The following is a 15619-nucleotide window of genomic DNA, read 5'->3' as shown; positions in this document are numbered from 1 at the left end:
ATACATATATTAGTTATGGCATGGTATTTTTTATTATCAGACCCGCACTCCTCAGTAGATATGTACTGGAATACTGGAAGATGTATAACACCTACTCTTGGCAACTAGAAACTGTTGAAATGCGAATGCTTAGATGGTCAGCTGGAGTGTCCTTTAGTCTTCTTCTTCTTCTTCTTCCTCTTCTTCTTCTTTTTGTAGATCCTAGGGATCTGTTTGTGCCTCCGCAAGTCGCTCTTAGGATGTCGACTCCCAGCTGTCTTTCCATCTTTTCGGAGGTCTGCCTGGGGGTCTGCGTCCTTCAGGGTTGCCTTGGAGGGCGATACGTGGAAGTCTGTCTTCTGATAAACTGTTTATATGTTCCTTCCAGTATCACCTTCGTTGTCGTCCCCACCTCACGATATCCTCCGTCTTACACATGCTTCGAATGTCGGTATTTCTTACTCGGTCTCGCAATGCGTTTTCCGGTTATGGATCGGAGAGTCTTCATCTCGGAAGTTCGAAGTCGAGATTTTGTTCTGGAAGTATCTGTTCTTGCCTCAATCCCACAAGTAGCTATTGGTCGAACACATGATTTGTATATTTTCATTTTGTCCTTTAGTGATAAAATTAAAAATTCACTCATTCGTGGAAGCCTGAACTAATATCAATAGAAAGGTAGATGAAAGGCAATTGATATGGTATGAACACAAATGACGTAGAGAAACACATGAACATGCTCGTATTGTAAACCAGGCGATCGCCATGAATCTTCCTCGAAAGACTTTTAAAGGAAAACCAACAAATTCATGGATACAACAGAAAAATAACATCATTCGAAGGCAACGATTACGTTGTATATGTTTTGATGAGTAAAGCTGATCCTGACAGGCTACAAATACGAGAAGTTTGTGGTGGTAAGTTAGTTAGTTGTTTACACTGAGCACACTATATGATATATTCCCATTAATTTCACGGCTCACCATTGATGTGTGATGCAGACCACTCATACTAAGTATTCCCAAAGCAATCTCCAGTTCGGATGCGTCGCCTTTCTTCGAGTTCCGTTTGTTGCGCGACGCGACGGCGACGCCGACATTGTAATTAGCGTCCCCGTAACACTAATTAAAGAAACTTTCACGACACAAAGAGAATAAACGTTTAAATGAAAATTCTGCACAATGTTCAAACACAGACTCTCGAGTACACTTTCTGAAGTTATCCACCAAAATGCATATTAATTTTCCAGAAACTCAATTGTATTCGCTGCACTTCAAATGCAACACAATATCTGCAAGGGGAAGACAATGTATTTTCTTCAACAAAAATTGATAAATTAACATTTTGTACTTCTGTCTTTGTTATTTATTGTTTTGGCATTTATTTTGATGATTGAGTTGCAAATTAAACATTTAAAAATAAAACTGCTTTGTTTTTAACTACTTTTTATTGGTACTTTTCTCCAACCAGTTTCGACACACTCTTTTCATCATCGGAGTTGAACATGTACATACATATGTATGTATTTAATTTTATTTTTTTTAAAAGCTTCTTTCATCTCACCAATAGATATTTCTAGTGAAATTCTATTGATTTAAGCACAAATGTTTCAAATTTTGATCATATACGAGTATATAAAACTTTCGAGAATTTGAGTAGTGTGGTTGTCAATCATGGGTAGAATGGTGAATGTTGCACGTGTGTAAAGTGATCACTTAACCAGCAAATAAGCCCTGCTAATAATTACTAATTTATTTTACAAGAGTTTCTTAAAAAAAATTGATTATAACAAAATGATTTTTCTTAAAATTAAATGTTGAAATTAATTTGTTTTGCAGATTTTACGAAAAAGTTTTCGAAAAAATATGTGTTATTTAATTAATTTACGTTTCCTTGGTGAACTGAATATCTCTGTATTTTAATTATTTCTAGTAGGAAAATTGTGCTTTCAAGACAATTTGGTACTTGAAGCGCTCCAAAATTTAATCCCGGTGTAATTGTGGCTTTACTCGTTTTTAAATCAAAATCTTAATAATTTTACTAAGAAATTTCAAAGCAGACTGTATTAAACATTAAGGGATTTTTCAAAAGTCGTTTAGAAACAATTTTCTTGTCCTCTCTGCCTTGGAGAACTAATATATATTGAAATACTAATTGGGAGGGTTGGAGTTGGGAAGTAGAGAGAATAGAACGCCACACCAAATTGTCTTTGTAAACAATATTCGGCTCTTCCACACTCATGCTTCTCTCCATATATACCCGCCGATTATTGACCTATTTGATATACGAGAAAAACTTGGTCAAGCACGGTTCCGGGTTCGATTCCCAGGGGGGGTTGAAAATAAGTATTAGTGATTTTACACAATAATATTTATTTCATATCTGGTCACTGAAGCGCAAGAGTGACCTTGCCGTCATGTAAGTATCAAGCGACCAAGATAACACTGCGTCAATACTATGCACCATTGGTTGCGGATAAAGGTTATAAGAAGAAGAAGATGATTATTTTGAAAATCATGTAACATCAAATAAATATTAGCGTGAAAAATTACTAATATTCTTCCCGAATTATTTTACATACTCCTTGTACCTATATATACAATACACACATATTTATAAATATATATTTATATAAATATAAATATATAAATATATATATATGTATATATATATATATATATATATATATATATATATATATATATATATATATATATATATATATATATATATATAGATATATGTATAAATATATATGTATATATTTATAAATATATATATATATATATATATATATATATATATATATATATATATATATATATATATATATATATATATATATATATATATATATATATATATATATATATATATATATATATATATATATATATATATATATATATATATATATATATATATATATATATATATATATATATATATATATATATATATATATATATATATATATACATATAATATAAGTTAACGAACAATATGATAATATATGCTTTACGCATGTAAAGTGTTCTTACCGGGAGAACAGTTGACGTGTCTCGCTACCATATTAGCATATTTAGCAGGGTCAGGAACTAGGGCCCAAGGACTCAGGCCGGAACCGGACATGAGGACCGCGCGGTGAAAAAGGAGACCTGAAATAATTAAACACATTATAACACATTTATGTCATACCTTTCTGATATGTTAACAAGACCCCGTGAACGAATTTAACTTTACTCTACCTCGAACTCTAACAGGGTTAAATCCGGAATTTTTATATTTTATTGTTCCTAACCTTGCCTACCAAATTAACATAACCTTACGTAACCTAAGCACACCTATTTTTAATAAAAGTTTTACTGAGTAAATATCACTATTTCTTAAAATCTACTGTGACACGTGTTTCGATGCATCATTTTCAAAGACCGTGTGTGAAGCTAATTAAAAATTTTAGAGTTGGGTTCTTGGGACGTTAAATATTGAAGGGGGGGTAACAGCTGTATTTAATATTTTATTTTATTTATAATTTCTTATCAGTGGGAACCTAGGAAGGAGAATTTAAAAAATAGTGGTATTCACTGAGTAAAACTTAAATCAATAACAAATAGATTTTACCATAAAGTGACTGCCGAATCAAATCAAATCAAATTTGACCAAAAATGCACTGGATTTTTTTTAACACTCTCCTTATTATTCATCGTTTACTTGTGTAATTAATGTGTATTTAATGTGGTTTTTCACAAAGTGAACGATGGGTGGGTGGGTTCGAACCGGGAATATCTTGTCTCAAGAGTCCGAGATTCTAAACATGGAACCACAACTCGACACGTACCTACCTATTGTTTATTTCCTCAAAATGCAACTTTACCATATGCTGAAAGAGTGATGTCGAAAACAAGTGACATAATTGACTTGACATGTAAATTTAAAACAACAAAAATTGAATCAATTCCCTTTTTAATAACTGTGCATTTCAAAATATGGTATATATCATCGCAAATATGTGTACACAAAAGTCAATCAAAATAACAATGGAAAATGCCTGTAACGATCTCTTTTCCAATCACGTACATGCTGAATATTACCTCTCTGACGTCATCACAATGATACACATAAACATATATCATAACCATAACCGCGACATAGGGGTAGGGTGGCTCGCGAAATAGCGCCCTTACGTATTTTTGTTGTTTTACTGCATCCAATCGAACATCCCCGGATATGGATACAATATGAATACAAGGTGTCTCGAAAATAAATATATATTTTTTTAAAACTCTGTTTTTTTTCGAAAAGTTCAAATTATCAGAAAGAGATTAAATTAATAATAGGGTAGACTGGGTACGGTTGAAACAATTTTGCTTATATTGTCCATAGAATTGTTCTTAACAAGTCAAGCGATGATGAGGATGCATTAAATACAAGAGTGTGTTTCTGTCTACTAATGGGAAGTATTATTTCAGTACCCGGTGTGTTATTTTTAGTGGCAGATCAAATTTAAAAAATATATCCGATTTGTTTCAACCGTCCCCATACCAGGGGCAGTTGAAACAGTGATTGGGGTCAGTTGAAACACACGTAAATAAATCAATATTTAATATTGTAAGACGTTTTATTCATTATTTATTTTTGTTTTATAAATAATTATGGCACCGCATGACAATATTAATCAGTCTACAGATATGTAATGAACAAAAACAACTTAAAACAATGGCATTTAAAAAAAAACAAATCAAACGAAAATGATCTGTGAATAAACTAAAAGGAAACACTTCTTTCATTTTGATTAGTCATAAATCAAGCGAAAATCTAGCTTTGGGATCATTCCGAGTCGCAATTGTGGCAAACATAGCTAAGACCACCTTTTGTGCAGTCTTCTTGAGTCCACAGTTTACAAGTGCACTGTATCCACTTTTCACCGGATTTGTTCTCTGAATACAGTGACAGACAAACAAGACAATAGCACTCGTCCTCTTCTGATGATGATTCCTGTTGCGTATTATGATTATTTTTCCTTTAACGATCCTTCCACTTTTTCCTCCATCCAATCTTTTCTTGACTTACTTAGTTTTCATCCGTTTCAACCTTATTTCATGTTTCTTTCTTATCTCTTCTTTCTCTGTTTTTTTTAGTAGCAAGTATTTTGCAAGCTCCTGCTCCTGCTCTTTATTAAAAACTTCACTGTGGGGTTCATTTCCCATTTTCTTCTTCACCAGATGCATCTCGCTTTCGTTTATATCTAATGAGCGAACAATGGTTTAATCCATGCTTCTCCGCCGCTTTTCGCAGTAAATCTCCTGCTTTAACCTCCTCATAAGCGTATGTATACCTCGACAAGTCGACCTCCCCTCTCGGAGTCTTTCTTGCGCGTACTCTCGGCATCTAGAAAACAGGAAAACTGAAAAAATATGTTGTTTCAACCGTACCCACAAAAAATGTTTCAACCGTCCCCAACCCCTCCTTTAGGTGGAAAACAGAAAATAGTAATGTTAACAATAATGGCACGTTAAAACTAATCACTATATCGTGTTCTACAAGCTTCATTTCAAACACGAAATCATACTCAATAATATCGTTTCAATAGAAACCGTAATAAAAGGAAAATTCTCAGAACAAAAATACTTACTTTTGGTTATCAAAATACAATAGGACCTCCTACAAGCAACTGCACCGTGCGGCGAGCGATGCAACACTGATATTCGTGTTTGAACTTGTTGTCCGCTTTGTTCGTCCCTTGGACCCTTCACCCTACCGCATACGGTTTTCAAGATATTTGCTCTGTTTCAACCGTCCTTTGTTTCAACCGTACCCAGTCTACCCTAGTAAAGAACTTTTGTAAAGCAGTAGTGAACTACAATACTCCACCCAGGATTTTTTATATAACACTCTCCTTATCATCCATTGTTTACTTTGTATAATAGCACTTTTGTAAACATTTATTCGTGACTACCGGTTTCGGAAAACCATTCCATCATCAGGTCATTAAAATAAAATAATTACGATTTTTACACAAAGTGAACAATGATTGATAAGGAGAGTGATTGATTACCATACCAAAAAGTTATCACAGTTTTTAATATTCAATAAAATTAAATTCTGCAGTCTATTACTGGTTTACCGCTAGATCATTCGCTTGGAGTTTAGTAAAAAAATTAAGAATAATACAGCCTTCTTTTAACTTCAAGATGCACTGTATGAAAATATTCTGGTTTATACCGAATATATGTATGTATATATGTTTACATTTTTGATGAGCCTCCCACAAGTTTTAAATTCAAGTTTGTAGCTGGTATAAGTGTTGGTGGCAATAAAGGTTGTAGCTGGATATAATACCGCTCATAAGCTGTAGTTATATTTGCAGTACATAGCGGAATCTTGGTACCAACCTTGATACATTAAAGCGATTTTCAGGACAAATGGGAGCAAAACTATGAATGATAGACACTTACTTAATAGCAAAATACACATTTAGTGTTTGAAAAAATAGATAGGTTTATTAAGATGATTTCGGAACGCAGAGCAAATAAATGAAAAAGTGGGATAACAGTGCAATGTAGATGTGTTCTTCTAGAGGATATGTTTGCCTTTATCATTCATTTTCGTATAAATAAAGCAATGTTACTAAATCGCATTTTAAATTCAAAATTACAAATTTATCATCCATGTTTTCTTGTCCAAACTGAACTCAATATTAAATGCTTTGATCAATTACTTTGTACTATGAAAACTTGACATTTTAAAATATTCAAACTCTATTCTAGAATAATGTTTATCTAAGTTAACGCGGATATCCACGTTATATCCCAGCATATGCTTGTGATATATACGTTGCATTTTATATGGTAAATATAACCGTCACGCAGAAAAAAAGTATTTAAGCTGGACCAAGTTATCACATTTCAATTCGTATGCTTTGGATGCAAATTTTTCATCAAGTATCGAACGTAAAATACTGTTTATTTTCTTCAAATTTATAGTTATTATTTATAACGAGATATAAACACTGAGTGACTGAAAAAAAAGTCAAAACATTTTTATTACAATATAATAAAAAAGTCATATTTAAAAAGGTTTCTTATGACATGCAGCTTTTCTCAATTATATTGTTTTTTATGTAGAGAATGCTTAAAGGTATTTTCGATTGTTAATGTCGTGTTTTGGGACATGGTGTACACAGAGGAATGAAGTATTATGACGCTGTTCGAAGTTCCCATTTATTATTTTCATCGAGTACCGCATTTTCGCCAAGGATTTTTACTGCAGAATGGGTTTTCACAATGTGTACTCCGTTTTTAGTACTGTTCAGGTATTTCAAGTGGTGCATTATTTTTTGTTGTTGTTGTATTATTTGCAGCAGTAAAACGGTGTGTACCATGTGTCATTAAAATAGTAATGATATTTTTATTATTTGAGATTTTTAATGCAAAATGCGTTAATACCTTTTCCGAGCAAAATGGCGCTACATTATTAATCTATAAAGCGTCATTTTGCGCGGAAAAGGGTAAGAAGAAGCTGTTATGGATTTAAGAAGACAATTAAACATTACGATTCCCTCAGATAAATACGATAGATGTTAAAATGGTATAAGGAAATAATGTAATACTAAGATAAGCATTATCGATTAAATAAAGAAAGGTGTGTTGAGATCAAATCTAATCGAAAAAGTGAAGAAAGAATAGTAGTATAATAGAAAAACAAACTTGTCAGGCGAATGTAGTTGATAGATATAGAGGAAGACCAAGGAAATCTTGGAATAATCAAGTATATCAAATACTTGAATCACTGAGAATGTATAAGAAAATACATGAATATGTAAGAGGTAAAGATTGTTTGCAAAGGTTGTATATAGATTGGTGTAGCATTCTATTATCTATGCTGGGAAGCGGCATGATTGTTAGTCAGTTAGTTTTATATATATGATATCCCTATTAGTTTTTTTTGAAGTAGTCATAAGACTTATGAAAATTTAGTTATCAAATTATGATAATCTAATAAAGTATGTTTTTTTAATTGTTTAAAAATAAATAAATAAATTAGTTTATATCTTTAAAAAAAAATAAAAATATTCTAGTCTTTAATATTCCCACGAGTTAAAAAAAACTCATTTTGGTATAATTACGTAATTTCCCATTTGTACACACAGCAAACCTTTAGTTGCAAAATTCTTTTCAAAAGAATCTCTTAATTTAGATGACTGATAGTGATTATCAGGAATTGGTTTAATTTAGTTTATTTATTAATTTTTATATTAAACAAATAACAAATAATACAAATAATGAACTTTGATTAAGCATTATATACAGTACAGGAACATTATGCTGATCGCAAGGATATTAGATGCAAGGATTAATCCATTGGACTGGATTGAATATGCTAGCACACCGCTCACCTCGGCTGCTGAACGCAGGTAAAACATCGATTAATTCAAGTCCTATGTGCACAGCAGTTTGGTAATGAGTTGCGGTAGAAGTTCACACATAATGGAGCAAGAAACACGAAGGTATACTATAACAGTGGTTCAATGATGTATAATGTACCCGGCTACCGTACCCGTCACACGTCACAACATTTATTCAGAGTACCTGTCCTTCGAACTAATTATGTGCGGAGTTCACCTATGTTTCGAATGGCTAGTGAGTACAACTCATACTTTAGCGGAGTTGAAATTTTCAATTACGGAAAATCTGTGCTGAAAAGTCAAGTTATGAGCATCAACATCACACACACACAAACACACACACACACTCACACCCTCTTACACACGTTACACATGCACATTTTCTCTTATAAATACGTGTTCATTTGCTAGATCTACACTAACTATTTTGTACTAATCTTTATGTTTCTGTGGTTAACTTTTATATAATTGGCTTGTTTAATGTATATGTCCGCCTCCGTAGTGTAATGGTCAGCACGCTCGGCTACCGTTCTGGAGGTCCTGGGTTCGATTCCCAAGGGGGGTAAAATAAATTTAAGTGATTTTTTCACTGTAATATTTATTCAATATTACCCAGGACTGTTACCTGAAGCGGAGGGCTGATCACCTTTCTTTCATGTGTAAACGATCAACATAACACTGCGTTTATATGACGCAGTGCCCTATGCACCATTGGGGTGCGGATAAGGGTTTTATTATTATTATTAATGTATATTCTTTTAATGTTTTGTTTTATATATCGCTCACTCCTCTCAATAACGTCATATTTCAAATATCGTCAATTTTCAGTTGTGCGTGTTTTTGGAATGACCAAAAAATGTACCATATCCCATCAAAAGCGGCATATTTTTAACTTAATATCTACCCGCTAGAGGTGTTGTTTTTGTATTTTGAAGAAAACGTATTGTTTAATGAGAAAAAAAACATTCAGGTTGCCGTGCAAACTAAAAAGATCAGTTTGCACGGTAAAAAGTTCAATTAGTAGTTTTTTATTTATTTTAAAAACATTATATTATATTTTTAAACTTTAAAAACGATCTCCTGAAAAATCAAGTTTTTTGATTTATGATGTTGTTGAAAGGAGTGAGCGATATGTTGCTGTTGTTAACCCGATAAAAAGGACCACAATAAAACTACCTCGTCACTGAACGAGTGGTTACATAGAGCCTGCTATGGAATATGTTACCTACGTACTACACTGGATAGTATACTAAGATATAGAGTTGTATGCTAGAGGTAGAGACTGATTAAAAGGTCCAACCTCATCATAATGTTGGATGAGGAGCACATATAAGGGATGGACATGTGGCAGCATTGGAGATCAGTGTTCAGAATATATTTTTGATAACTCAACAAAGATGAAGAAGAATATGGAAGTCTGGTCATTTACAGGGCTTACGACCTGTCATAGGCTGGTTAAGTGATCACTTAACACACGTGTAACATTCATCATTCTACCCATTATTGACAACCAAAATACTAATTTTTTTGGAACTCATATACATATATTTTATAAATCTCACAACGCTTTATGTTTGAGTTCACGGGAACAATCTACGGTTGGTTTAAGAAAGCATGCGTTCCATTTAAATTTCTGTTTACACTTGTTAATAATCAGAGTTCGTTCAGTCGAAATGTAATAAATGTGTGTGAAAAAAATTATAAAGTTTGTTTGTTCAAAATCTAAAATATCCCAAGTGATTCACGGGTTGCTTTGAAATCTCGAATCTGTGATCGGTAAAAACATGTTATTTATAAAACAGCTTTATTTACCGCAATGGCAGCGCCATCCATTAAATGTTTCAGCATCACAAGCAATTGTAAAATTTCTCATGGCGGAGAATGTGCTTCTTGACAGCTTCCGCCACTTAACAATAATAATGTTTTTTTTTGCATTGTTGTTTCATATACATATGTATTACTAATATTTTCACAGGAATTGTGGAATAAAATGTATACCTGAAATTTATTGATTGACCCACAATGCTTTGCTGAATACATTTAGTTATTCATAAAATAAAATAAACATCAAGTCGAAGTACACAAATACAAAAAAAAGTACCATTGGATTTTCAAATATCTACTTTCCTTTTAGTGACCGTTTGCGTCAAATCATTTCAAACACGGGTTGGTCTAAAATATTCATATATTCAGTACAAAACATCAGAAGTTCTCGTTAGTTCGTGATTCACGCGACAAAACGAGAGACGTTAAATGAGTACCCATTCAAACACATAATACAGATTTCCCAAAAATCACAATACAAATACGCCAACATCGCCCTGGCGGCGAAAGGCGGAACCCCAATATCCAAAATGGCGGACAAAGGACTTGTCCGATTGTTTCTCTCTATCCGACTGTTTTCTTTGTATTGGAAGAGAAGCATTCTTTTTTATTATTATCTGTACGTGCCTTTATGGGGTGTTGTTTTAGTTTGTGGGAAACGCTCCCGTAATTGGATATAATAGACACGTTTGTGTTTATTTTGCAAGATGATTGAGGATAAGGGGATCAAGGAGAGCAAATTATTATTGAGGAGTTTTGTTTTTAATATATCACGGAATTTATAAGAGAAATAATAATCCAATAGAGTCAATATTAGCAATCTTTTTTCATTTTGTCCGCCTCCGTAGTGTAATCGGCTACCGTTCTGGAGGTCCCAGGTTCGATTCTCAAGAGGGGTCAAATAAATAAAATTGTTTTTTTCACTCTAACATTGATTTAATATTACCCGGGACTAGTACCTGAAACGGAGGGCTGATCACCTTTCCTTCATGTGTTAATGATCAAAATAACACTACGTTTATATGACACAGTGCCCTTTGCACCATTGGGTGCGGATATGGGTTTTATTATTATATTAAATTATATTTTCATTCAATTCACCTTTGAATATATATTTATCTAACATTATGTGGTTTATAAATACAGTATTTATTAGGTAAGTCCAAAAGTATATTCGTTTTGAAAAACACATCGCCAGTGTTTTTTCAATATTGTTTTGACATTTTTTGGTGGAACTGCATTTTATAAAATTAAATAATGACTAAACATTTTTTTCACATATTTCTAACTGACCAGTGACCGGGTTTATCGTAACCGTGATCGACACCAGTCTGATGATGTCGGTTACTATGAAACCCTGTCACTTGCAAATATAATTTATGTGGTAATAACTATATAGTTGTTATTTTATTACATAAAGAGTGTAAATAAAACACGGTTTATGATTTCAGTCAATGATGAATCATTCTCCATTGTATGAATTGCAATACTTTTTTTTGCAGTAAAGAAAGACACAAGCTCAAAGTCGTTTTTGTAAAGTTTTTCAAGCCGCGCCTTGCACTAATTATTATAATGAAATAACGGTTTCTTGATACATACCAATTTCCGGCGTTTTCTAATCAATTCTGAGTTTTAATGACAAAATTGTTCATTGTAAACAACTGCATTGAAAGCGTAATTTGATTTTGACAGTTCATAATAAATGACCAAACACGAATGTGCCTGAACTTAAAAACTGGGTGATATTAAACTTGCATAGAATAATTCGATAATTTGATATTGTGAAAAATAGTAAAACATTTTTGCACATATTTATACTCATTATATAAGAATAGTAAACAATTATTTAACCAACTTTTAGTTCATAATGTTATTTATACAGTTATGTAAAACGCTTTATGAATCTATATTTCAATATTTTACCTTCCTAAAAATTTTAATTTCTAGGATAATTTGTTTCCATTGAAAGTAATTGTTTCATTTTGGACTTGTCTGTTGGTTTCAAAATGTAGTACTTAAAAAAATTATTTTTTGGTAGAAAAATATTTTGTTTTAAACGAATTATTTAAAAGAAAATAAGAACATAAAGCAAGCTTTCTGATTCATTATAAAAGTTATTATTTTAATATTGCTTAGAACGCCATTTGGTCTGACTAGGTTGAGAAGCTCCTGCCTCGTAATTCACTGTTCATCGTGGATTTTGCAAATGTTCGGCACTGATGTCTAACAATGACGTGTTTTGTTTACATACCATAAGCTCTAACATTGCATTAGAGCCTTAAAACACCAGCGGCCACGAAAGCGACGATTTTGACGAATTTCAACCAAAAACAAAAAAAAAACATTCAAAACTAGTTAATTGATTTTTCATTTATTTTTAAGAGTTTTATTTTCAATTTTACATGATAAATACCACTATTTCTAAAAGTCTATGGTGAAAAAAACTTTTTTTTTTAATCAACTTTACGTGTTTCTATGCTATTAACATCATTATCAGAAAGGTACTGTTTATAAAGCTAAGCCTTAATTTGACAATCGTGCTCAAATTGTGTGAGAATTAAAACGCCAAGAATGAAGAAGGGTAGAAGCTGGTTCTTATTTTATTTTATCAATGGAGACATTGACAATAAAGGGAGGATTCAGTCATTGTTATATCATTAATCATAAATTTATTTTAACTTATATTTTTCTGTGGATTTCTTATAGTCATGAGAAAGGGTAGAAGGGAAAATTTAGTTATTGTCAAATTGTTAATCATGGATTTATAATTACTAATATTTCTTTGATTTTTTTTAATGTTTCAAATGTTGAATAAATAAAGATTTTTTATTGATATCTCGATATAAATGACGAAGAAAATGAAAACCTGGATTTTTACATTGCTTATGATTTATCATAGACTGGTTTAAGTGACCATTTGATAAACATGTAACATTCATCATTGTACCCATGATTGAAAAACACACACTAATAAAATCTCAGAAGTTATATTTATGATACAATTTAATAAAAAATCCATGTGCTACTTCATCAGCGATACCTATGGTTGAAATAAGTTGTTTTTCTTAAAAATAACAATCTTTACGAAAATGTATGTTAGATTCTCCCCAGATTAGTTTACATACTAATAGACGCCTGAAAATATCAATTTTATTTTTTATCAATTTTATTAAGTTTTATTTTGACCAGTTGAATAAATTAAGGTTCTGCATTTTCTAGTTATTTGACTTTAAAAAAATCCATACCTCGTATTGATGAGTATAAGTTTGACGCCATACTTTCAAAATTATATTTTTCGTTTGTAGCAAGTAAAAAGGTGAAATTGTCACTTTTTTTACATATTAGTTAACGATACTGGGATTTTTATTTTTTATTTATTTCATCATACACAAAATAACAATTTAGAACTTTGTGCCCTCACTGAGATTTCCCGTTACAAGGGAATTTTTTAAATGCACCCGGATTTACGATAAATAATGAATATTATGTAATTCAGCAGGGAAAGGAAGAGAAAACAGAACGACACACTATTTTGTCTTTGAAAACATTATCTTTTTCTACATTTATACATTTTCTCACACATATCCCATCAATATTGATTTCAAATTAATACAAGTATCACCCCGATGTTTTAACGATGCTAAAAACGTTAAATCTCCTCCGTTTAAACAAATTACCATCAAATTTCCAAACCAAAATGCCTCCGAATTCTCTTTTAAAAAATCCTAATTAATTTGTTCGGAAAAGCTGATTGGAATCCCGAATAAGGTAATTCAAACTCATTGTGCTTTTTGTTTCGCATTAATGAGTGAAAATCAACGCTTCCCTTGACAATATAAAGTACAGCGCTATGTACACTTGAACATCCCTACAGAGGCTTTGTTTGCTTTGTCGAGTAGGTAGTGATAATGAATACATAGATGGATGGATTGTATAAACAAGTAATTGAACGATATGTAGCTGAATACATTTTGCCTTAACAATAAAACGTACGTTGTATATAATTATGCGACTTTTTTGAGCGTATCGTAAATTTTAGAGGTATTTAAAAATAGAAGAAGAGGAAAATTAGGAAAACTTAGCATTATCAAGTGCTTGGATGTGGACAGATCAGCTGTAGGAATAATCAGCGTGTGTGTATGAAGAAATGTATAGATGTTAAAAAATTCGAGTTATGTGTTCAAAAATATAGAGTAGGTACCTAGTCTGCCATTTTATTCTCTCTCCATACCCTTGTTTGAAGGAAAAAATCACTTCCAGGAAAACCTAAACTGTATCTTTATGAACTGATCAAATTATTCGATACTTGAAAGATTTTATTGATTTCATCTTTGCTATCTATCAAAATGATGTTATATATAGATAGATAACAATACTCGTAAAAAACACTTAAAATTGTTCAGGAATCAAAGAAAGTAATATTCCGATTTGTAGTTCGGTGTATGAATGAATTTCGAGCAGAAGCTCAAAGTCATATTAATTTGTGATTTATCATTTTTAAAATTTTCGTTTTTAACTGTTATTTTTTGTGAGTTATTTATTTTTTTACTCTTCATTTATTTTTCACCTATTTTTCTGGATTAAAAAAATATTACAATTATCTTGTGAAAGGTAAGTTGTAAACGAAAATTTAAAATAAAAATATAGTTTTTCATACCGGGCCTGAAAGTTTTAAAATAATATCTTGAAAATAATTGGTTATCACCTTCGGGTACGGCCAATGACGTCAGCAGGAAGTGCACGCACGCCGCGCCCGTGCCGTGGCCCACCAGCGTCACGTTGGTAGCGTCCCCCCCGAACACGGCGATGTTCTCCTGGATCCAGTGCAGCGCTGCGATCTGGTCCATCAGACCGTAGTTGGCCGGCGAGCGTGGGTAGTCGTCGGACTTGGGGTTCAAAAAACCTGTAAAGAAAAATTAATTGAATTAAAAATACAAAAAGAAGAATCAGCATATCAGGCAAGAGTCTTCGAGATAGAATAAGAAACGCCAGGGTCAGGGAAATATGCGCGATCGAAGATGTCGTTAGGTGGGGAAGGCAACGAAGGAGACAATGGTTTGCGTATGTGAGTAGGATGGAACCATCCAGACTCCTCCACATAGCACTGTACAGACGACTCCTGGGCAGACCACCAAAGAGATGGATCGACAGCTGGAAATCGACATCGCAGGAGGCTAATCCCTCTTTAAAACAGTCCACAAGGCCTATACCAAGAAGAAGAAGAAGAAAAATATAAAAACAATAGTCGAAATATGGAGTGGTGTTCTACCGCTTTTCGTAGCTAAGGTTGTTTGGTATTCCTCCTTAGGACTTTGGGTGGGTATAGAGCACTCTAGGTTGGCCTTTCGGTGCGGGTGGTTTCCCCTAGTAGGGTTACTACTTTTCAAACCTCTGTCACCCTGGCTATGAGAACAT

The 15619-nt window shown here is 32.6% G+C and overlaps 1 protein-coding gene across 1 annotated transcript in view; it reads right to left on the bottom strand.

Moving 5' to 3' along the window:
* Positions 1-15107, bottom strand: part of LOC148300377 (neuroligin-4, X-linked-like) — a gene marked incomplete at its 5' end in the record, with an annotated part of 56538 nt that extends 41431 nt beyond the window's left edge. Inside the window, 2 exons of the mRNA XM_088274877.1 lie at positions 3018-3134; positions 14910-15107. Of these exons, the coding sequence (XP_088131003.1) occupies positions 3018-3134; positions 14910-15107 (315 nt within the window). The remainder of the gene's footprint in view (positions 1-3017; positions 3135-14909) is intronic.
* Positions 15108-15619: the final 512 nt, after the last annotated feature.

Source organism: Brachycentrus maculatus, unplaced genomic scaffold (assembly GCF_059751285.1).
Source record: "Brachycentrus maculatus isolate JH-2025_06_01 unplaced genomic scaffold, ASM5975128v1 h1tg000735l, whole genome shotgun sequence".
Taxonomy (NCBI): domain Eukaryota; kingdom Metazoa; phylum Arthropoda; class Insecta; order Trichoptera; family Brachycentridae; genus Brachycentrus; species Brachycentrus maculatus.
This window is presented reverse-complemented; position numbering and strand designations above follow the sequence as displayed.